Source organism: Dermacentor andersoni, chromosome 1 (genome assembly GCF_023375885.2).
Source record: "Dermacentor andersoni chromosome 1, qqDerAnde1_hic_scaffold, whole genome shotgun sequence".
NCBI classification, from domain to species: domain Eukaryota; kingdom Metazoa; phylum Arthropoda; class Arachnida; order Ixodida; family Ixodidae; genus Dermacentor; species Dermacentor andersoni.
In genome coordinates, this window is record NC_092814.1 from 283,912,197 (window position 1) to 283,936,632 (window position 24,436).

At 45.8% G+C, this 24,436-nt stretch overlaps 1 protein-coding gene across 2 annotated transcripts in view; it reads right to left on the reverse strand.

Annotated features, from left to right (window-relative positions):
- Positions 1-24,436, reverse strand: part of Cad88C (cadherin 88C) — a 170,368-nt gene that overhangs the window by 7,426 nt on the left and 138,506 nt on the right. For both annotated transcript variants that reach the window (XM_050196665.3, XM_050196663.3), the window contains exons 17-33: positions 22,392-23,313; positions 21,607-21,816; positions 18,222-18,535; positions 17,596-17,721; positions 16,364-16,550; positions 14,569-14,792; positions 13,658-13,846; positions 13,034-13,147; positions 12,488-12,608; positions 10,094-10,386; positions 8,977-9,210; positions 8,401-8,489; positions 8,235-8,321; positions 8,089-8,157; positions 7,925-7,991; positions 6,798-6,925; positions 5,117-5,157 (exon numbers count right to left, since the gene is read on the reverse strand). In XM_050196665.3, coding sequence (XP_050052622.2) covers positions 5,117-5,157; positions 6,798-6,925; positions 7,925-7,991; positions 8,089-8,157; positions 8,235-8,321; positions 8,401-8,489; positions 8,977-9,210; positions 10,094-10,386; positions 12,488-12,608; positions 13,034-13,147; positions 13,658-13,846; positions 14,569-14,792; positions 16,364-16,550; positions 17,596-17,721; positions 18,222-18,535; positions 21,607-21,816; positions 22,392-23,313 — 3,415 coding nt within the window. The remainder of the gene's footprint in view (positions 1-5,116; positions 5,158-6,797; positions 6,926-7,924; positions 7,992-8,088; positions 8,158-8,234; positions 8,322-8,400; positions 8,490-8,976; positions 9,211-10,093; positions 10,387-12,487; positions 12,609-13,033; positions 13,148-13,657; positions 13,847-14,568; positions 14,793-16,363; positions 16,551-17,595; positions 17,722-18,221; positions 18,536-21,606; positions 21,817-22,391; positions 23,314-24,436) is intronic.

The window sequence follows — 24,436 nt, forward strand, 5'->3', positions numbered from 1 at the left end:
TGTTTGTAGGTTTAACCTATGCATGCGCTTTCGAAACCGTTACTGAACCGTGTTTCCGACGAGCAAATCTTCATGAGAGGAAATGTACCTCCTTTTTTTTTACCAGCAAGGAATTACCAAATTTAAGATGAGACTGCAAGGAAATTGATCAATAATGCACCAATGACTCGGTCAATAATGCCTGGAGCTTTCAGCAGTTTGTTTACAATGGAGCCACCGCTGCTAACCATGAGGTCGCGATATCAAATGCCGGTCGCGGCGGCCACTTTTCGATGGGGGCGAAATGCAAAAACGCCCATGTACCATGTATTCTGTGCACGCTAAAGAACATCAGGTGGTCTAAATAAATCATGAGCCCCCATTACGGCGTGCCTTTTAATCAGATCGTGGCTTTGGCCCGTAAAACCCCAGAATTTAGGTAAATTTAACAAAGGAACCGTAAAGTAGTGTAGAAATGCACCACTGCTATCAGTGGCTGCTTATATATCTCGTTTCCTTCCAGCCCACTGCACATTTTGCAATTGCGGCATTTTCGTGAATTCGTCTGACTTATTCTTCAGTTGATGCAATGAGGGCAGCTTACGCTCACGTTAATGAAATTTGTGACCGCCTAACTGGACGGCACAGAGAACCATGGCGAGCTTCAAGTGACACGGACGACGTCCTTCGATCGTCCGCTCGCACTCAGGCTTACTTTACCCATCCATATCCCAGAGGGATGAAAGCAAACGACAGCTATTTCTTCCGTCTGGTGTGACCAGAATTTTCCGAGCCTTATTCGATCAATTTTTCGACGCAGAAGCATGAACATTGTGCCGGGACTGTGCTAGAGGAAGCTTCAGGCTGTAGTGCGGCCATAAATGAGCCCCACGTCGATTGCCGCACATGTAAGAGCCAGCCCGTAAGGATTAGCATTAAATTTTGAGCTTTTTTTTCGTCGCATAGGCTCCCCCTTGCGTCTGGGGCAACACCGTGTATGGAAAGCAATCTTTCATACTCGACTGGTGCCAGAAAATCAGTCGAAAGGTATTGCGGACAACAACAGGGATTCTGTTTTTCACATTGAACTTTGTAAAATTAGTTCTTACTTTGTGGCAAGTGTCTGTAGGATTCACACTGAGTGTGTACGAGACAAAAAGAGGCTGCTGCGCAACGTCTGCTCTGCTTATATGTAGTCTCGTTACTAATACCTTTCTGTCTACTGTGCCTTTCAAACATTGCACTTACCATGCGGTTATATGTTGAAACCAATAAACTATCGTTATAGCTAACCATAACCTGACGCTAAACAGAATAACCTGAACTGTCCAGATCATGAACAGACGGTCAAGTATAAAAGTCGTAGCAACCGTCTTTCATACGTTAACTTCATCACATGTGCGATTCGCGGCATTGGAACAGAGTGAACTATGCATTGAGGACTGCACAAGCAGCATAATCTTTGTATACAAGGTATCCAAAAATTACGAGTGCTTCGTTAAACCCCCATTTGTTGACTCAGGTATGTAGCGACGTGGTTAGGTAATTCTACACCTTTTTGCACAGGAAACTTACAAGCTTAAAAAGCCACTAAGCGAGATCTAAGCTGTTCAAGCAACTCATGAAGTGCACGCCATAAGACGGCTGCAAAAGTGTCAGTCACCATGAGCGTGTTTTCACCCTTCTTTCCCCTTTTTATTCAGGGGAACGAACTCTGTAGCTCTGTAAGCGGCGAAATTAAACCAATGGTAACAATAAAATTCAAACAGCGCTAGACGACAGGACCAGAAAGAGGAGGAGACAAACACGGCGCCAGGCACGTACCCAGGATTTTTTTTCGGGGGGGGCCCACCACCTCCATCATCATCATCATCATCATCATCATCATCCTGTTTTATGTGCACTGCAGGACGAAGGCCTCTCCCTGCGATCTCCAATTACCCCTGTCCTGCGCCAACTGATTCCAACTAGCGCCCGCGAATTTCCTAATTTCATCGCTCGACCTAGTGTTTTGTCGTCCTCGATTGCGTTTCCCTTCTCTTGGAACCCATTCTGTAACCCTAATTGTCCAATGGTTATCTAACCGGCGCATTACATGACCTGCCCAGCTACATTTTTTCCTCTTGATTTCAATTTGAATATCGTCTATACCCGTTCGCTCTCTGATCCAAAGCGCTATCTTTCTCTCTCTCTCAACGTTGTGCCTAGCAATCTTCGTTCGATCGCTCCTTGCGCTGTCCTTAACTTGCTCTCAAGTCTCTGCCCCATATGTCAGCACTGGCAAAATGCACTGATTGCACACCTTACTTTTCAATAATAATGGTAAGTTTCCAGTCAGGAGCTGGCAATGTCTGCCGTATGCGATCCAACCTATTTTTATTCTTCTGTGAATTTCCTTCTCATGATCAGGGTTCCCTGTGATTGATTGACCTAGGTAAACGTACTCCTTCACAGTCTCTAGTGGCCGACTGGCGATCCTGATCTCTTGTTCCTTTGCCCGGCTATTTATCATTATCTTCATCTTCTGCATATTAATATTCAACCCCACTCTTACACTCTCTCTGTTAAGGTCTCCAATCATTTGTTGTAACTCGTCTGCATTGTTGTTGAATAGAACAATGTCATCGGCAAACCGAAGGTTGCTGAGATATTTGCCGTCGATCTTTATTCCTAAGCCTTCCCAGTTTAATAGCTTGAATTCTTCTAAGCACGCAGTGAATAGCTTTGGAGAAATTGTCTCCCTGTCTGACCTCTTTCTCTATAGGTATCTCCCCTGCTGTTCTTGTATAGAATTAAGGTAGCTGTAGACCCTTTGTAGATATTCTTCCGCGAAGGATGAGTCAGTAAGACGAGAAACTATTTACAGATTATATTTACAACAACGGTTGCAGCGCTGACCGGTTAGATTCACAGCGCGAGCCCAGTTCGTTCTTCCTCCTCTTTTCTGGAGTGATGGCGCCTACGCGCATCGTTCAAACAAACAAATACCACACGCATGTAGCAATACTTTCCAAGCTTTTTACGTAAGCGTTCTGTACTCCTTGATTACGTAGTGCCTCTATGACTGCTGGTATCTCTACTGAATCAAATGCATTTTCGTAATCTATATAAGCCACATAGAGAGGCTTATTGTACTCTGCAGATTTCGCGATAACCTGATTGATGACATGGATGTGATCCATTGTAAAGTATCTCTTCCTGAAGCCACCCTGTTCCCTTGGTTGATAAAATCCAGTGTTGCCCTTATTCTGTTGGATATTATTTTGGTAAATATTTTATATAATACTGGGAGCAAGCTAATGGTCCTATAATTTTTCAACTCTTTAACGTCTCCATTTTTGTGGATTAGTATGTCTGCATTCTTCCAGTTTTCTGGTACCCTTGCAGTCAATAGACACTTCGTATAAAGAGCCGCCAGTTTTCCAAGCATTATGTCTCCTCCATCTTTGATTAAATCGACTGTTATTTCACCTTTTCCTCCTGCTCTTCATCGTTTCATGTCTTGCAGGGCCCTTCTGACCTCATGGCTAGTTATAGGAGAGTTTCTGGATTCTGTTCATTACTGTTTCTAAGTGAGGTATCGTGACTCCTCTGGGTACTGTATACAGGTCAGCTTAGAATTTTGCCGCTGCTTTTACTATATCTTCGAGATTGCTGATGATATTATCCTTCTTATCTTTTAGTGCATACATCATGGTTTATCCTATGCCAGGTTTCCTTTTTATTGATTTCAGGCTGCGTTCATTTTTTACGGCTTCTTCAGTCTTTCTCATGTTATAGTTTCGAATATCAGTTATTTTCGCCTTGTTGATCAGTTTTGACAGTTCCGCGAATTGCGTAACGCTGTGCGGCCGCCAGTCCCATACAACCGCGTAGAGCGCAGGACTCTGCGATTCTAGACGTACTGCACTCACCGCGATAGGTTAGAAAAACACCCACATAAGCACAGCAGAGAAGTGGCTACGTGAGGCGGTTCGACCGATAACTGTGGAAGCGTCATTCAAAATAATTGTTTTCCACTTCTGGCGGCCTTTTCTCTACTTCCTTTTTAAATAAAAAGTTGTTGATGCATAAATATTCTCATAAACAACAGTTAACTTTTTTTATTATTCGCTTTTGCTTGCAGTTTAGTTTGGCTCTCTCCCTTAGTAAATCGCTTAATTTCTCAACTCGTTGCGATTTTTTGTTTCCAGTTGCCAATTTTGCACGAAAAGTGCTGTACAATTAGGGAAAAACAGACGAGGTAACGGGCGACAGTCATCTTGCTTATGGGTTTAAGGGTTATTGCAGGGTTTCATGATGGACGCTCTTGCACATTATTTCATTTCCCACCTTATCTAACCCATATCACGTGTATATGTTTCCGGGCATCTGCCAGCGTCGCGGCGAGCCGTAACTCGAGGAAATAATGAAGCAAAGGGAAAAGTTAAACGCAATGGGCGTTTTCTCCGGCCGCAACTCGTTCCATGAGAGTACAGACCAGCTGAGTAACAGCCGCATCCCTCTCCTGGTCCCAGGATCAGCCTAAACAAAGAAGGTTGAACTAACAAAAGCAACAGCTATGCGCGTGACGGTTGAATAGATGGTGACAACTGAACGCATCTCGAGTTAATCGCACGGGTACGGAATCTATGAGAAAACTGTCCTTCACATTACAAGAGATGCCGATAACTACCGCCATCTAAAAGGAGTGAAAAATGCAGCATAATGCTGACCGATGAACAGCTGCGACGTCTCAACATTGATCTGGCGGCGCTTTAGGAATGTGTGAGGAGTGGTGGCGCGGGTGGGGAGGGGGGGGGGGTTATGCCACTTGATTTCGGGGGGGGCCCGGGCCCCCCCGGGGCCCCCCCCTGGGTACGTGCCTGCACGGCGCTGAAGCGGATTGGGCGAGTTGGTGTTGCATGGTAACAATAAAATTCAAACAGCGCTAGACGACAGGACCAGAAAGAGGAGGAGACAAACACGGCGCAAAACAGCGCCGTGTTTGTCTCCTCCTCTTTCTGGTCCTGTCGTCTAGCGCTGTTTGAATTTTATTGTTACCATGCAACACCAACTCGCCCAATCCGCTGCCCTTCTTAAACCAATGGCCTCCAAATGAATCACAGAATCATTTGTCAGAAGGAGACTGGCTTACCGAAAGCAGTCGCAGTCGCTGCTTTTAGCTGGCGTTCATACCTTAAAACAAAAAAATGGCAACGGAAAAGGTTAGACAAAAGAGCATGTTGCAAAATGGCAAGCATATACTTTAGGAAGCATACACAATAACAAAAGCCACGCTGCCCTATTCGGGCACGATATGAAGAGGCCCATAAAAGTTGCTTTCTGCCTACTATCTTCACCCCAGTCTTTCTTAATGCTTTGTTGCTTTTGTAACACCAGCCTACATTGAGCTTCGTCACTGTGGATGAACGGCATGATCGGCTAACTTCGTTGTACAGGAGACAACATCTCAGAAACAAAGAATATTTATATTCTGTGTTTCAAGGACCCTTTAGTCAATTCATTCATTTATTGATCTACACGCGAATTGCCTAAGGAATATTCGGACAGCAGCATGTGCGTGTTTGCACAGAGGCTGAGGAGGGGGATATACCCCCTCCTTCGCATTCGAAAAGCACATCTGACAACCATTTATAAAGGTACTACACGTAACTGTGATTCATCAAGGGGGAAGTAAGGTCAGGTGAAGAAACGCATAAACGTTTCAACTGTGCTTAAAAAACATTCAAATGGCCACCTTTCTATATACTTCCCCGTTCAGGAAACTCTGGTTTAAATAAATGTGAAATGATGTTGCTCTGTCTCAACGTCAACTGGTAATTAGTTTCATATTTGGCAAAGAAGGTTGGTGAGTAACCCAGGACGGTAGTTTCGACGAACATATATGCTTTATATAAAAGTGTTACCTAAACCCAAGAAATTGGAATCGGCTGTCTATCTGCGAAATGGCACCCATGTGTGTGCGCACGCATGGGGTGAATAAAAGGTGGATACACGAAACAATGCAATACACGCGCTCAATTGCTGCATTTCGCCTTCTGCAAACTTTGTTTTCTTGAGGTCGCACTGTTTACGAAGCAAGATCAAAAAGTGCACTCATATACTCGGACTGACTTCATTATCGCGTTATTTTCTGTTGTTTCAAGAGTGCATTCCAAAAAACAGCGTTAAGCTACGAGCAAACGCAACACATATAAGAGTGGAAAAAGCGTAACTATTTTGCACTTAGCGCCGTTAGGTGTTCTTCAGCACTGTCAGACCAGAAATACTTCACTGTTGCCAGCATGCGAACGACGCGAAACGCCAAAATAAAATCGTCATGTTTCGCCGCTGGAGTCGCACGTTGCACGCCAGCACAGTAATCGCAACACTTAGTTTCATAAATATCGCAATTCGCGCATCTCGTGTCTGTACACACTTAGTAAAACTCAGTCGTGTCATTCTCAAAGAATGCACCTGAGCTGTCATGCAAGGTGTGAGCTCGGAGAGCTCTGACGCCAGATGTTTATTTATTGTCAACATTTCCAATACCGTAATAAATAAATAAATAAATAAATAAATAAATAAATAAATAAATAAATAAATAAATAAATAAAACTGGCGCACCTTACGGGTTTTGCTGTGAGGAAATAGTGCATGCTATGGCTACGCGCCTTCATAACAGATATTTGTCATCGATTCACGTTCTTATCAGCAAGAAGTGACTGTTCGGCCATGTCAAGCTAACTCAGAGCAAGTTACGTAGGTTTCGCGTATACTCCAATGAGTACTTCTTCTCACTTGTGAGCGTCCTGAGAATCCGGTCGCGCACTCACCGGCTCCTCTGGGCGAGGCAGAGAGATATGACGAGCGCCAGCATAACCGACAGGAACACCGAGAGGCCGATGAGCCACGTGCGCATCTGGTCCTCCTCCCGTTCGGCGTCGCTCAGGGCGTCCGCCGGCTGCAAGCGACAGAGGGCGCGCGTGTGAGCAATGCTGCCAGGAACACAACACGAAGGGAAGCAAGTGCCTTGCTATTTGAGGCTCGAGCTGGTTGCCTAAGGACAAAAACATGCCGGAGCAAATATTCGCAACTAGATGAGGCATGTGTATGCTGCAGCGAAAATCCCGAGACCACTCAGCACATCCTAATGGAATGCGAAGAGCTCCATCCAGTGAGACCCGTAGGTAACACACACCTTCCAGCAGCGCTTGGATTTAAAGTGGACGGAAGCATCAACCTGTCAGCAATTGAGATGAACAAGAGCCGTTTAGGGTATTGGTGAAAAAAAAAGCAGGGAAGAGACTGATACGACCGGATCCGTTACAAGTATATGTAGCGGTACAACGTAGATAGAGCATTTTTGAGGAAGAGGAAAAAAGAATAACGAGATGCACACAAACAATTCTAGAATGCAAAGCATGTATAGCGTATACCTGAGTAACTCAAGCAGGCTAAGTGACCATTTGTCCCCGCCCCGCTTCAAACTAGATGCCAATAAATCACCGTCATCATCATCTGCTGCACGACCCCGCCGGCCTCTTGCAACTGTCACTTTCTCTCACTGAAGCATCACAGCGGAAGTCTACTCAAGTTGTAACATGAGCGAGGTATTGCGTCGGCAAACAAAAAACAAAACGGATGGCCAAGCTGCAGAACAATGCTGCACATACATTGAACTTGGGAATGAGAATACAACGAAACAACATAGCATAATTTTTAGCTTCAGTTTTAGCTGCAAGTTAGGCGTTTGTGTACATCAATGCTCGTCCTTATGTTTCGTCTTTTCGTTCCAAGTGTAACAATCGTAAAAAATATTTACACACCGCCCAAAGCTGCGTCATTATCGTTTAATAGCGTTTCATCTTAGGTTCTTCACTTGCTCGTTCCTTGTTCAATCACGTACTTTGATTGCCAAGAGATAAGCGAAACATAATCTACAACTAGGATAAGTACTTACTTCGCTATACAGCACGTTGAACTCTTTGAACAGCTTATCCAGGAACTCGATATTCTTGTCTATTAACCTGCAAACGAAAGCAGTAAGGCAAAGGTGAGGCGCGAGGAAGGTTAAAACCACTCAGTGTGGCTGGTATGCGGAAAATCTTGGGGACCGTGACTCACGTGAGAACGTTGGACACCTCGATAATCGAATTGTCGTCCCGATTTACGAAATGCAAGTAGAGGTCACTCCTGCAATATGTGGGAGCAAATTAACTTATATTACGACGGCACCTCTCTAATACGGAGGTGTGAACTAGGGCACATACTTTTTTCGGTCTACAGAGCCGTCTTCATTTTCGTGAACTTTGTAGTCGTCAATATTTACAATGGCTCCAGTAATGTTGGCAAGTACCCTATTCGAAGAAACGGATAAAAACATCATTTAGACTAGAGTTCGCTTAAGTTCAGAGGAACGATTAGAAAGAACCTTACTCTCGAAACTCTTCCATTTTTTCACGGAACTCTTCTGGTGTCAGTCGAAGAACGAAACGCACGCGCTGGTCTTCCCGTAAGAGATAGATCTGTGAAAAAGGCAACGGCAATAAGTTTGAGTTACTGCAGGATAAAGTATCGATTTCCCATTGTCAAAAAGACTCTCGTTAACAAATGTTCGAGGTATATGAACACCTGTTTTAAGATGTTTAATGTAACACCGGTCCTTGAATGGAAATAAGCAGCCCGATAAAATTTTGTTTTTCCCTGCGTAACCTGTACACTGAGCATAATTCAAGCGACGACAGAGAAAAAAAATTATATGAAAGTTAACTTTTGACAAGGCGCAGAAATATGCGGTTACAGGAGCGCATTAGGCGTAGAATATTGCCTCTGCCTGAAATGTTTTTTATTTGCTTATTTAGCTTGTCAGTCAGCTTAAGGGAACCTCCATAACCGTCACTATGGCTAACAGCGAATAAAATGTGTTACTAGGACGTACAATGAACCCAATCATGAGTGATAAGTATACTCAATGCAGCACACACAAGGCTAAAAAAAGTTAAAGCCACTCACAAACACGCTGGCGGTGTCGTAGAAGCCCTCAGTGTCGTTGGCAATGACTTCAAAGTCGAAGTATCCCTTCATGCCCTTTTGCGGGTAAAAGTTCAGGCTCAAGTCTCCGGTGCGGTGGTTGATGAGGAACGGCGGCCCCGCCAAGGATTCGAGCCCTTCGGAAAGTGTCCGCCGGATTTCCCCGCCGATGTAGTAGCTCACCACACTGTTGATCCCTTCGTCACGATCAATGGCCTGCAGTACGCGCGAGAGCTGTTGATGAAATTCATGTCGTACAGCGCACAGTTTTGTTTGCAGTAGAGCTCCGTAGATTTGAATTCCGTAACCCATCTGTTGCCAGATGCCGTGTAAAGCCATTGATAAAAGGACATAAACATTGTGGTGTCATTATTGCCCCCAATGTCTGGGAACTAGCCCAAGGCTCTTCCACCATTAATTTCTGACTTGTTCATTTGTGATTGTTTGCTGTTGGTACAGACGTTCTTAGTTAATTTCTTCAAAGCTTGGAGAAGGAGCGGCACATCGAAATCTTCAGCTTAATTTGCGCGCCATAGAGGGAGAAGGTAGGGGCAGATTGCTAATCCGTTATTCAAAGAACACTGGTGTTTTCCTTGCATTCTATAAGTGCGCTCCTTTATACCTCTTCTACCATACCGACATAGGGCTATTCTTCAATAATCCTGGATGTATTGCAGAGTAGCATCGGGCTTCCATCTTTCCTAACGCGCGACTCCGGAACTCGGTTTCAGTTGCTGTAGGACAATGACAAAACAAATGCTTACTTGTACCGTATTCCAGACATTGAAATATATCTTAAAAGCAATATACTAGTTTCACGCCAAATACCCCCGTTTAACAATGAGTGAAGCAGCAAGGACTTCAGAACAAGTCTTCGAGTTACGGGAGTTGCAGCAGTACCGTCGGAAGCACCCCAAAAATGCCTCGTTACAAGTTACCTACAGACAGCGAGTAGCGCTGGACGTGCATAACTTGTACGCCTACATGCCTCACTCGCGTTGAAGCACACGTTCGCGCAAAGAACTCAGCTGATGCGAACACGTGTGTGCCAGAGCTAGTGATGATGGCCATGCACACCCTACACAGTGGTACCACGCACCTTGACGGTCATGAAGACGACACCAAAGTCTGCCTCCATGGTGACTCCGCCGGTGAACATCCGGCTCACAAACCTCGGCGGGTTGTCATTGACGTCTAGCACGGCGATTTCGACCTGAAGCAGCGTGTTGTCTTTGGGGTCGAAACGACTCACTGGCCGCGGCTCGTGGAAGCAGTCGTCCGAAGCGCGCACCACCAGCGTGTAGTTGGCCTGTTCCTCTCTGTCGAGCGGCTCTGTGGCCGACAGCTGGTGCGTGAAGATGTCCAGCACAAAGCGGCCTTTCTCATTTCCCCCTGCGCAGGTGCAGCAACGACCCTTGGCTCAGTATAGAGCCATGCGCACTCTTCACTGTACTCGAAAACAAGCACTGGCACAGGAAATTATTCACAAGATTGGTTGGGAATTTGTGAGCATTAATTCTTATGTAACACAGAACACGTTGAAGGCGTCATTCAGCTCATTAGTGCGCTATGTCAAGTTTGTTGCCTTAATTAAGAAAGACGAGTGCTGTACTGGCTGTACTTCCGATGTTGAAGAAAAAGAAAGACGTGTTTTGATGGCGGAAGAGAAAAATTCGAGAATACATGGGACTTGGGAAGCGGGTGATAAAGATTTGTCCTTATTTTTCTAAGCCGGCGAGGTGTTTGGCTGTGAATGGCTCACGGTGCAATTATCTCCTGAAGTCATATTTCGTGGATGGCGTCATTATCTAGCGAGAAGAAGATAAATCAAATTCCCATTATATGTCCAGTACAATGGTTACGGTACACAACTACTGTCAACAAGCTCATGAACGACCACGCCGCCATTTACTTGGAAAATGGTGAGCACACGACTTTTATTCTCTGTAATACTTAATTATGTATTACATTAGTCACTGTTATAAATATTTAAGAGTCGAGGTCCGCAGCGTTTTCCCTGAAACTCTGGCGTCATTCTAAGTATATTATATATACAGAATACAAGAAGTCTATCTTGCACTTTACACTTTTTTTATAGGATGTAAGGTAAATGGATATGCCGATGAGGAAATGCTTTGCCACTGCCAAAATTCCCCGCATCTCTCACACTTTCAGGAGAAGTATTTTCATAAAAATTAATTGGCAAACTTAGAGAACGAGGGTTCAGTATGACGGGAGCGGTCTATCATGTATTATCCATGTCTTATGAGTCAAGTGTCGCGGCCAAGCAGGCTTGGCCAGGACACCTGACCTTTCTGTGTGTAGGGCTCCGCCTGAGCCTTGACCTTTGCACCAGACAAGCTGGCTGAACAAAATGCCCGACCTCAGCTCGACAATGATGAGCAGACTGTCGCCACTGCAAATGTCAACCGTAAATCATACTGCGAGACACGCTGCGCTGGCTACCGCTGTCACTGCTTTCGCAAGTGCGGCCAAACTGAACTTAAAAACCTTTCTTTTTCTCACGTCCTTATAGTTAGCTTTGCTTTCGTTAATCAGTTAGAGAGAAAAAACAAAGTCGTAGTTTTGCCCGAAATGCGAAGCACTGATAGAGATATCTAATTATTGATAATTGCACGAAGTAAAGTGCGTAGTTTTATCGGCCGTATAAATGGTAGTAAACATTCACTTACTAAAAGAAAGCAAGCACGGTGACATGCGCGCATGCACAAGCATGCACACATGTACCTCGATGACCTCGAGCACTCGCTGTCACAACGCTGGCGTGATAAGGAGCGCCGGCCGCCACCGAGTAGCGAACGCTTCCTGCTACCGCCGGCTTCAGCGCGTCTGCGAAGCTTAGATTACGCGACTTCCAACACTAGGCGTGCGGAAAGACAGCGCGAATGAAGCCACCGGCCACCTCGGTTTTCCCTTGGCGCACACCCCAGATGACCTCCAATGTATGGCGCGCGAGCCGCGTATGCGCTCAGCCGCGCGGACAGCCATGCGCAGCCGCGGCCGGGCTAGAATAGGAGACGTCGCTCTCCTTCCCTAGCGTGCACTCGATAGCGTGATATCCAACATAGCATGCTCGGGAAGATGGCAGGCATCAAGCCACCATCCTTCTTGGCTCACCTTTGCATGCTTGCCATCGCGCACGCAACACACGTTGAGCGGACCACTCATACTTATGGAACATCACAGCGACGGCGAAAACTCGCCTGGAGTGTCCCTAAAATTGCTACCGCAATAAAGTATTAATCGCCGGTATTTCCATCCAGGACATGCGACATATAATAAATATCCGTACTGTGTTTGTGAATACGCTCCAAATGAAGTGAATTTATTAATTTTCTTTTGCAACAAAGGTGCCTAACAGATCTTCCCGCTCCCGCGAACACTTCTTTATATAGCTTCGCAAGTGACGCGACCTTCTAGTAAATCTTTTATCACTTCAAAGACGTGTGTACTGTTGGAATGCACAACTTACCGACTATGTAGTAGCACGGTATGGGCTTCAGGATGCTAAGGTCATCGTCTCTGTCGATTGTGCTGATTAGTTTGTACGTTTCCACTCCTGGCTTCAAGTTCTCCGTGAATGTGAGCTGATGCTGTTGCAGAAACAAAATACGGAGAATTATTTTCCATACACCTCCTAAGCATTCCTGTCTCTTTGAGGCCATTAAAAACCAGGCATTCTGCAGAAGTTAATAGCATTCTTTCTTTATTATACAATTTGCAAGTATTCCAGTAAAAAGACTGAAATTTCTGGTGTAATCTGCGCGTGCATTCCACTCGGCAGCAACACACATGCCCAATGGCTTTCTATTTTTCAAGCGTAAGCATTAAAACAAAATGGCACGAAAGTAATGCGAGTGCATATGTCTAACTTCAGGAAACCTTGTAAGATTTCTACAAAGTTTGAAATTTATGAACCTATGCAAAGATTGCGCTAAGAAGGTCGCCTATTAATACTATAAACCACTAAGCCTCTTCTTTTCCCTACCCCCAGAAAAAAGAAAATAGAGTTTCTCACGACATCTTCAGTGAATTCTGGTGCATAGTCGTTGACATCCGTCACGAACACAGTAAGGTCCAGGTCACTCGATAAAGACGTCGGCTGTCCCAAATCGTAGGCTTCAACACGGAGCTGCGTATGCGACAGTAAACTTATTAAATTGACCAGGAATTGTGGTACCCGAAGCACTATTAGAAATGAGAGCGATGTGTGCTAGTTCTGGAATGTTTTTGTGGTTCATGGTAACTATGCTTCCTTATTGACTTAACCCCCTTGCCTTATTCATTCTTCACTTACTATTATAATTTATCGGCACGTTATAATTTAAAAAGACAAGCGAAACGAAGACAACCGCAGTGCATGGCTCACTGTCTATGTCATTCTGCTGCTGAACACGACGTCGTGGGTTCGACTCCTGATTGCGGCAGCCGCATTCCAATAGAAAACGCATGCAAAAAGCTCACGTACCGTGCCTTGCGTGCGCGTTAAACCTGGTGGTCGATAATTAATCTAGAATTAATAGCCACTACGGCGCCTCTTATAGCTCCGGTGTCGGTTTGGGACGTTAAACTCAGCCAATATAAAACACACAAAAAATACACGCACTGTGGCCATTGCACAAAATAGCAAGCATAAACGCACCTCGTACACCTTCTGCGTCTCGCGGTCCAGTGTCTGTCTCAGTGTAATTACACCGGTACGCTCGTCAAGCCGGAAGGTCTTCCAGTGGCCGTTGGGTAGGTCCTTCAGCCGGTAGCGCACCTCAGCGTTCGCTCCGAAATCGCTGTCCTCCGCACCCACTTCCACCACCACAGTGCCCAGGGTCGCATTCTGCCGAAAAACACAGTATCGAGATGCTGTCAACTTCACGTGTGCCCTTGGTCGTTAGTGCAAAGCAATTATTTCTTCCTTTGTAAAATGAACTTCAGTGTTAGACTAATTTTGGCTACAACATTATTTGGGAAATTTGCTTCATATTGACCTATTTGGCATTCTTTCCGCGTTAGTTTAGTAGTATACCATTATTTTGGTTCACTGTCACGGCGCAACCCAAACAGCGCTTACGCCTTAACACTTTTAAATGACGACAATCAACAGGTCCAGTGCCCCTTCATTGTTGCATCATCCCTCACAGCAATGCACGAGTTAACGTTTCAATATCCTAATAAGATTCAATTTTGCGATACCATCCTTCATATTGTAGCATGAGCCAATAACGCCCAACTAAGAGAGCTCCCTTGTTAAACTTCCTATGTTAATGACGGGCACGGCGTGTAAATAACATCCCCTCTTTCTCTCTGTTCCTGCTAACGCCACGTTTAACTTTTCCAAAGTAAGAGTTGTACGTTAATATGATTGTGAAACCTGAGTGTTTAAATGTACTGCACGTTAAGTGCAATATGTGGTGCAACTGTGGGTGAAGGCACAGTGCCTCTCTGACATACACTACTGGTTCGTAATGGAGCGCAAAAGTAAGAAGTGAAACACACATATTTCTTGGTATCACATGAGTCCATGCTGGACTTTGCAGCATGTCTGGAGGTTATGCTCACCTCGGGAATGCGAATGGTGTGGTTCTGCGGCGGCCTGACGAACACCGGGCTGTGGTCGTTGACGTCGGATACGCAGACGCTGAACATCTGCACCGAGGAGCGCGGCGGCAGGCCCTGGTCTTGCGCGCGCAGCACCACCGTTGCGTTGCCCACACGACCCCGGAGCGAGAAGCGTGTTGACACACGGGCTGTGTTGTCTGGCAGGGACTCCACCTCGAACAGATCTGTGCACCGCGAATGACCGCAAAAATTGAGCGCAGCAGGTGAAAAGCACAGCTTTGACTGATGTGCCGGCATGTATGTAACGAATACAGAAGCTGCTACTTAGTAACTGATGGAAACTGCTAAAACGTGCCTACCACAGTATCGCGTATCCAAAAATTGTAGCTCATGAACAGGAACATGTAAGTCGAAGAAGAGCTTAATCCCAAAGCCGCAGTTGAGATCACCCCGATGGTTGCTTAAGTTAAGCATGAAATTCAGGAGTTCATTGAACTTAGAGCTGATAGTTACGCGTGGTTTTTTGTGTGCTTCCTTTCATCACTTTAGCGCATGCAGGCAGGCACCCGATGGCTGTTGGCGCAGTTGGTTGAGTGATGATCAGATAATTGCGTGGGCCCAAGTTCAATAGCGACTGATATTCCTTTGACTGTTTATGTTAATTTATTAACAAGCACCTATAGCGCTGACGTGATAACAACCAAAGCTTACCGACATAAGCGATGATAATTTAATAATTGGCAGATTCTTACAAAACTGCAAAGGACACTGTTGGGGGACGTCGCAGGGGAGGAATCTCGAATAATTTTATCACTAACGTTCCTTAACATGCAAATAAACCTCGATGCACAAATGGTTTTCCACTCTCCCCACACAAACAGGGCCGAGCATCGAGCTCGCGATGCAGCAGGATGTGATAGCCACCAAGCCATCGCGAAGGTTATGCATCAGTACTTCCATAGTTCAGCTATTGCCTTTCACAGAAAAGAGCACTGAGGTGGGTTTCTCCTCATGTTAACCGTTACGGTGGTGAAGCCACCAGTAACGAACACGTTTCACAGGTTTATTTCAGCTCACCTCAGAGGCATGGGCGGCTTTCGAAATGCGCCTCAAGAATCGCATGTGACGGTGAAACTGCCTTTTCCTCACTGTACCGCACCATTTGCTGTATCCAGTATTACAACGTACAACTACAACCTAGACACTGCTCGGTGAAGTGGATGACGCGCTTCCAGATTATTTCGAATCTCCAGTCTAAAATGTTGAGCCACGTGTTTACATTACGCCTAAAGCGCTGCAGCTCGTGAAAATGCAGGTAGACACCGCATTGATAGTGCAGCTTAAACTCTAGCCGGTACACATACGTTTTGTGAAAAACGGAACACTATGCCGTGGCACGAGCCTGATACCCACGCGCACAAATGTTCCCAATCCGTAGGCAGAGAAGCAATCTGATCCTCTAAAGCGTGCTTCTCCCCACAAAGACACTTTATGTGGAGAAGCCAACAGCAACACGCGCTTTTTTGACATTGAACGAACGTATGGGCAAACAGACACACATACACAAAAAAATAAAGACAGAGACAAAGCAGCGCTTTCTCCTGTGTCTTTTCTTTGTCCATGTGTTACAGTGTTTGTTACTCTGCTGCCAAAATGAACCACAGTGTCGTGATATACGAACGAGGGCTCATTTAATTGTCGAACTTAAGCCAGTGTTATCTATACGACCTCATGATCAACATGAAACTCTTCGAGCTACGAGCGCCGCTTACAAATCTCGGTAGCATTCACTTACCGGCTTCGTATCCGGCCTGAATGGTAAACACTATCCTGGCGTTCGGCGTCGTCGGGTCGTCAGCGTCCATGGCTGAAGCCAGGAACACTGTTTCGTGCATGCGAATGAACTCCGTGACCTCGGCGCAATGCGTCTGGCGCACGAACACTGGTGCTTCGTCGTTCACGTCCAGTACACGTATACTAATCTGCAGCCAAAAAATATGACACAATGAAAAGACGCAGCGCTTAATCGATACTTAGCCGATTAAATTCTGATGAGGATGAAACATTTCTCATTTTTTCATGGCAGTGCTGATGGTTAAAGAGACACTACATGCAACGACAACACATAAACACGCACACAAAGGTGCTGTTATTTGCATCATATGAATGCTTCTATGAATAACTAGTAATACGACTTATTCAACTCTTGTAGTTACGCAATGGTGTTGAGAACTACAGAGGTGTAGCTAAAGGTGTCTCTACAGTATTTAGGGATTTAATTCGAAAGCCGCTCAATGATTTGCTACTTGTTGCCTCCTTTGAGAGATCATCATCTACCACCTCTAATGCACGAAGTAGTGTAAGCGCCGTGGGACGCCTTAGGTTAGGTATAGCATGAAAGTCTTCAGCGCTGACTACTCGTTGATATTGTGTACATTCTGACTTCACGCCACTATGAAATAGACCTCGCATGCCTTACGCCAGATTATTTTTTTATCTTTAACGCGCAAGCGTAGATGCCCCGTGTGTGAAATCGGCTAAATTACGTTTGACGCCGCAAGCGAAGCGGACGCCGGAGGAGAAAGGCGCTTGGAGGCGGAGAAGAGAATCACCGCCTTCGCGTCCTTTCCGTCTGTGCTTTGACGCCGCGGTGCTCGCTGTGCATGTTCGCAGCGTCGCTTCTTTGCGTGTGTAGCAATATGCGCTTTCCCTGTGGCACACCAGACGGTCCAGATCAATGCAGCGTCCGCGATCGCGTTCGCGCCCTTTCCGTTTGTGCTTCGACGCCGCGGTGCTCGCTGTGCATATTCGCAGCGTCCATACGCTTGCGCGTAACCCGCGTTCACGAAGTCAAATGTCACTGTTGGCGTTCCCACTGTGATCTATCTATCGACAGCGTGCAAATTAATATGACGTCGGACTATGCGAATAATTTGGATTGACAACGTTAGCAACCAAATTACGAAATGTAGAAAGAAAAACAAAAGGCAGACTATTTCAACCTCAGGAACATCGTTCTTTCTTTACCTGCTTAAATGTTCTCCTGCTCTCGTCCGTCCCAAATCCGGCTTCGTAGTTGTCCCATGCTTGAACGATCAGTGAATACGAAGAAGTTTCTTCTCTGTCCAAAGGCATAGTAACCGTGATCACACCCTGTATGGAGAAAACAGTCCTTTATTATAAACAAGAATAGTCATTTGCACTCGACCTATTATGCAGTGTTTTTATTCGTTTGTTTGCTTTTGTTGTTTTCTCCAGTGAACACTATTCCATTATACACGTTGTCCAAAGAAAAGAGAAAGCCAGTACAACTGCCAAACTGGACACAAACGAGCAGGTTTTCGCTTGCCTAGGAATGAAAACGAAATATTCAAACGGAAGGCGCTTGTCAAACAAATCGCTGAATTGTAGCTTCAGGAAAACCTCGCGGTGAAGCTTTGCACCTCACGGTGAAGCTTACCGACTGTGTCCCCGCGGCACGTAGCCAGGATTAAATACTAAATCGTCAGGTTGATTGGAGAAAAGCTGAAGGCGTCGGGAATGAGGCATCGTGACGCCTGATTAAGAATGCGAGCATAATTAAGAAAGCGAGCGCGGATACAGAACGCATGAAGTGGTGAGAGGATAAACGGCGCAGGCGGCCGTACACTCACCGTGTCTCTGTCAATCTTGAACTTTCCGTCGGTGCCGGCAGCGTCCAAGGCGTACGTGATGCGGCCGTACTCGCCGACGTCGGCGTCCATCGCCTGTACGGCTGCCACTGAGACACCCAGAGGGGCGTCCTCCGAGACAGCGAACTCGGAGGGGCCAGGCCGGAAGATGGGGTTGTTGTCGTTCTCGTCCAGTACCTGTATCTGCAGCTCGGTGGCTCCAGACAATGGGGGCACGCCCGAGTCGGTCGCCTTGAGCGTCACGTTTATCCAGCTATATGCCTCACGGTCGATCTTGTCCGCCACGGTCACCTCACCTATGAAGGTGGAAGAGAAGCGGTCATGATTCCGAGCAGTGTATCAGATTTCTGTTTTTTTTTTTCCTTTTTTTTTCTTTGCGTAGGGCTTGTGGCAATATGTATTCCTCAAAACACGATTTGAATAGAAGCCTCTGGGGAAGCCGTGGGGAACGACCCCACAACCTTCGCCTTTCGCGTGGGATGCTCTACCAATTGAGCTACCGCGGCGCCATTCCCCCATCCACTTTCTTGGGTATTTATGTGTCCTAGTAGAACCCTGGGAGTGTTAGCCAGCGCCACCACTCACAGACCTTGGCGGCGGATGTGGAACATCCTTTCTGCCGCAGGCGTCACGAGAACGTGACGCCTGCGGCAGTTTGCGGACTCTTGAAATGCGAAGGTTGTGGGATCGTTCCCCACCTGCGGCAAGTTGTTTTTTCGCCCACTTTCATTTCCATTAATTTATCGTTTCTTTATTTCATTTATTAAGCAAAAGTAAGTTCCCCTATGTTGTCCTTGGTGTCAGTGTTTGTTGGCTTCTTATGGCATTCTGTAGCGAGTCGCTTCTTTATATGCGTGATAACATATTCGAAATTTTTTATGTATCTTTTTTTAGTGTACATCTGCATATACATCTGCAATCTTATACGGTCACAGAGCCCGTATAAGATAGCGCACTGAGGTACCAAAGAAATGCCCACGTCTTGGGGCCCTATAGGGTAAAACTATTCCGATCTGTTTTTATTCCAATCTTCTGACGTTGAATTTACGTGACTCCCGAAGTAAGCATCGGGCGGTGACCCGCAGCGTTGTTTGAACAGGCCAATGAAACACTCTCGTGTATAGGAAGTCACTTTTGTTTGCTTTCAAAGCGAATAGCATTGCCTTCCTTGACAGGCTTTTCTTATCTGATTGGCTGACGAGAGGCGAGGAGCACGCATGAACAGGGGCCGAATTAAGAAAGCTTTTTGTTCGTATGTGTTCTTTACTATTGGTCGGCCGCCTTTGCTAATAATATGTGCAGCATCGGGATTGGTTATAACTTGCTGTTCCGAACAATTCTAGCGTAAGTACTTTTTTGTGAATACTGGCCCAGTTCTCTAAAGGAAGCCTACAGCCAATTTTGATGGTGTACAACTTGATGTATAGTTTAAGCGCCAACCTATAACAATTAGCGCGAACGAAATACTTTGTGAACGCGGGGCTCAGAATCATTTTTTTATTACAGCTTGAAGGTGCGACTGATAATGACATCTTCAGGTACGATTTATGATGAATCGTTAATAAATGTGCCAATGTTACATAATCTTACTTAAAGGTACAGCAGGGGCACCTGTAATGTAAAACTATTCCAACATACTTTTATTCCAATCTCCTGCCGTCAAACTTGCGTAACCGCCAACGCAAGCATCGGGCGGTGATTCGCAGGGTTGTCTGAACAGACCAATCAAACACTCTTCTCGTTTATAGGAGGTCACTTTTGTTTGCTTTAAAAACGGATAACATTGCCTACACTAAGCGGCTTATCTTATCTAATTGGCTGGCAAGAGGCGAGGAGCGCGTTCAAGCGGAGAGGGATTCGATGGGGACGAGCCAGCGCACTGAAACTCGATAACCAGATGAAGAGGGTGGTCCCGGCGTCTGCGATTGGTCCGCTCTCCCTTACTTGGCTTGAAATGGGTGGTGGAAAATCGCGGCGGCATGCAACGGAAGGTTAAGAATGGCAAAGAATAGTTGACAGAGTGAGGTCGTAAACGTGTCGAAAATGATTGAAAACGTTACATGGCCACGCAAAAGGTTAATTATACGCAAATAATCTCATGCTCCCCGACAGGTGCGAGTAGCCAGTGTCTGAGCGATCGGAAGCAGCCATCTTTCATTCCTTTCAGAACGGGGCAGTCAGTAGCTATTTAGCAAAAAATTCAGTTTTGTTCGGCATATTAATACATCTTTAACGCGTACACGTAACTTTGACGTGAATTTTCACGGTTTTGTGACGTCATGTGACAAGCAGGTGAAGTAGGTGCAGCCCGATAACTTTTGACCAATAGTCGAAGTTTGGCTAAAAGGCGTCGAATCAGAAATAGCTATGTTTTCTTTTTTTCAGTCCAATGATGCATAATCAGTGTGTACGCATCATATCATATAGGGAGCTATCGTGGTTTTCGCGACGTCGCATGACAAACGGGCGAAGTGGGGGTGGTTCAAAAAGTTTTTGACCAATCGCGGTGGGCTGATCGCAGAACTGAATTTGAAAAGTTTGGAATAGCTTTACGTTATAGCACCCCTGATATCATTGAAATAACATAAAGATCACAGGATGACCCCCTGTACATTTTGCAGTGAGTCCTCGTAATTATATTGCGATTTAGTAAGCAGTCATATCGCATTTTTTATTATTATAATTAAATGTTGATTATTGGCTGCAAGCATTACGAAGACGGAAAAACTGTTCCTTAACCAATGCCGACAGAACGCGGCTTGTCAAACATAATAGCGTCTTTAGTGAAGTGGTCGCGTGTAGCCATTCTTTGCAGTCTGAAGTAAACTGGAGGTGGAATGGGTAAACATAGGATTAAATAGACCCGCCGCTCAATGGTTCTTTTTTTTTTTTGCTAGTTGAGGGAATTGTCAAGAACAAGTCGCGTACACAAATACTGCGTACAACGTGACTGAATGGGCTAAAATCAAACATTTATTGCCTTTATTATATTGTTGCCTATTGTGTACATAAAGCTTGTGTACTTCAGACATAAGCTTTTTTCGAGCCGCACTCGCTGTTAAGACTCTTGACTTACACACTATGGAGCGCCCTACCCAGCTTATCTAAAATCTACGTAATGCGGACTCTTCAAATAAACGTGTTCTAAGACGGCACAGCAGCACATTTTCTTACAGTTTAAACTTTTTCTGACCCTACCTTACATAATTCTTATTCAACAAGCAAGAATTGCAATTATCTCATCCAGTTCATTACGAACCCTTAGCAGTACAGTTGATCCGTCCTTATTGGCTGTGCACCTCGTTTGAGCGTTCGTTATAATATTGAATCAGGTGAGAGAAAAAAAAAAGCAGAAGATAACACGTACCTGTTTTGCGATCAATTCCTATTAGTGCGAGGTATTCCATCTTCCCTTCCAAAGAATAATATACCGTCCTGTTCTTGTCCGCGTCTATCGCTCTGGCGGTGACGATTGGTGCGCCAACCATTGAGTTTTCAGTGACTGTTTGGCGGTAGAAAGACTTCTTGAAGCTTGGTCTGTTGTCGTTGACGTCGACTACGTTAACAGTAAGTGTTGCTGCAATAAAAATGATACGTGCAGTAAATATCAGTTCATCCGTTGTAAGCAATTGTGTAAGGAAAGGAAGCGACATGAGCAAATGACGTGATACCAGCGCCCTAATAAACGTATACCATGGACTGAATAAATGAAGCACGGCTTCAGAGAATTTTGACTGCTCAAGCCATACTGTATAAGCACATTTACGTGTACTTTCGGTTGTGCCACAAATCTAAACATTATTCTGTCAACTGCAGACTGAGTTGCAGACCACAGCTCAGTTTCTCATAATTGACTGATGGTCTTCACGATGAAATACGGAGCTATTTATTCGAGCACCTAATCAATTAAACTCGAAATCAGTTAGATTTATTTAACATACGTCTGATACTGTTGACCTTTGCTAGTAAATTACGAAAAAAATTGTCATCAGCGATCAGCGTCAGTGGTAAAAAAAACCCTGCTAATTATTACGTTCCATACAACTATAGCAAGGGTGCTTTATCACTCTCTGTTTGTGAAGCAACACTGGTACTCATTTTCTCAAATGAGGCGAATGCGCACCAGTTGCTAAGCAGCCTTACAGCACTCACCTGTCGCCGTTTGCCCCGGTGTGGCCGCCGCCATGTCCTCGACCTTGACGCATAGCTTTATGGACTCCGTCACCTCCCGGTCAATGTTAGACTTGACCATGACTTTCCCTTCGATGTTGTTTATCTCAAAGCTGTGCTCAGCATCGAATTCGCTTACGAGGCCGCCGTCTTCGTTCCGTGCCTCGCTGGCAGTTCCACGACACAACGAGTACCTGAGCATGGGCCGATCGTCCTGGTCGGTGGCGCGAACCATGGCCACAGTATGACCCGGAACGCTGTTCTCCACTAGCTTCACGGTGCCAGGTTCCTCGAACCTGGGTGCCTTGTTGTTGACGTCGATGATGGAGATGTTGACGGTAACCATCGAAGACTTCTGCTGTTCCCCGAGGCCACCATCGAGAGCCAGGATCTGCAAGCTGTAGAGTATTGACTTGGGAAACGTCCTATCCGGGTCCATATTGGCACCGGGCGCCACGGAGATGACACCTGTCAGGGCGTCGATGACGAACTTATCCTGTGCGCCATTCTGGATTCGGTAGACAACCTTGCTGTTGCTGGGCGAGTGATCGCGGTCCTCAGCGAGCACCCGGACCACGGCTGTGCCTTCCTGGATGTCCTCTGGAATGGCCTTGGACACGAAGTCTGTGGGAAACTCGGGAGCGTGGTCGTTGACGTCTTGCACGTAGACAACCACAGTGACGTTGCTCGAGAGAGACGGTCTACCCATGTCGTAGGCGCGAACGAGAAGGTTAAATGTTCGCACATCACCCCTGGGTTGCGCGATCCGCTCGAAGTCCAGCGGCAACCTAGGCTTGATGCGGCCCTTGACCTCGTCGATGGTGAAGTTGTTGTCAGGGTCCCCGTGTACTATTTGGTAGCGGACCTGACTGTTGGGGCCGCCAGCTTGGTCGGCGTCTAGAGCCTGCACAATGTTTAGTAACAAGTCAGGAGCTTGGACGCTGCAGTTGAATACACGGTCTGATATGCTCGAGGAAATGGGTGATGCTGCAACCGATTATTTATTACAATGTGCTAACCTTTTACCGCTAAGGCTACACCATCTCGACAGCCGAGCCACGCCATTTTCACTACTCTTGCTATATGAACGAACAAAGACTGGCAGCGGCGCCAGCCACTTAAGGAACGCAGATCATACTTCATCTTTGTAATAGAACAACACCAAGGACAATCTTTCAGACCTGCAATGGTTGATGGCCTTTTCATGAATAAATACGGCGTCCTGAACTAAGAAATACAGTACAAAAGGTAACACAATTCTGGTATATATTATCTACATGCCTGAAAAAAAACTTGAGCTCATGATTGTTTAGGTAGATAATAAATTTAACAAAACCAAGGATAACAAGCTTTTTTTTTTGTGCAGCTACCACCAGCTCCGAGAAAGAAATGGAATAGGCTGTATAACACTATCAATACCTGTAGATTCATTCAAAATTGTTTTTTTTGTTTTTGTTTTGTCCAAGAGAACTATGGCAGAGGTATTTAAACCGGGTGCGCCCACAAAAAAAAAAATCACCGCTCAAGCACTCCGTACAGATGGTTAACCAGCAAAGCTGAAACGTGTGGCCTCGGTGTTGTAAGGATTGAGAGGTCAATCCCACCTCTCGTAACCAGTTGTCAAGATTGGAGTCGGGCATGAATTAGATGGTAGCTGGCCCATGCCGTCGTCCAACTTATCCACGCTGAGGACGTTGTTGAAGGGAAGGACTGCTGCTCATCGAGAACGAGGAATATGCGTTTATTTACAGTATCTACATAAGGACGTTGCAGTTCATCAGTCTAGCATGACTGCGAGAGAAAGTACACTCAGCAGCCGCACAACAGTGGTTTATAAACACTCGGTCCTCCCTCGATCCCTAGGTGAGGGGAACGTTCGACCAGGTATCGTAGACGAGCCGCCTCTCTGCGGGAGGGCTTACACACACACACACTTCCGCACAGGTTCACGGTCCCCACCCAGGTCCGACGGTCTTCGCAGAACTCGGGGCTTACGTCAGGAAAGGCGCATCTTATTCCCCGAGCTG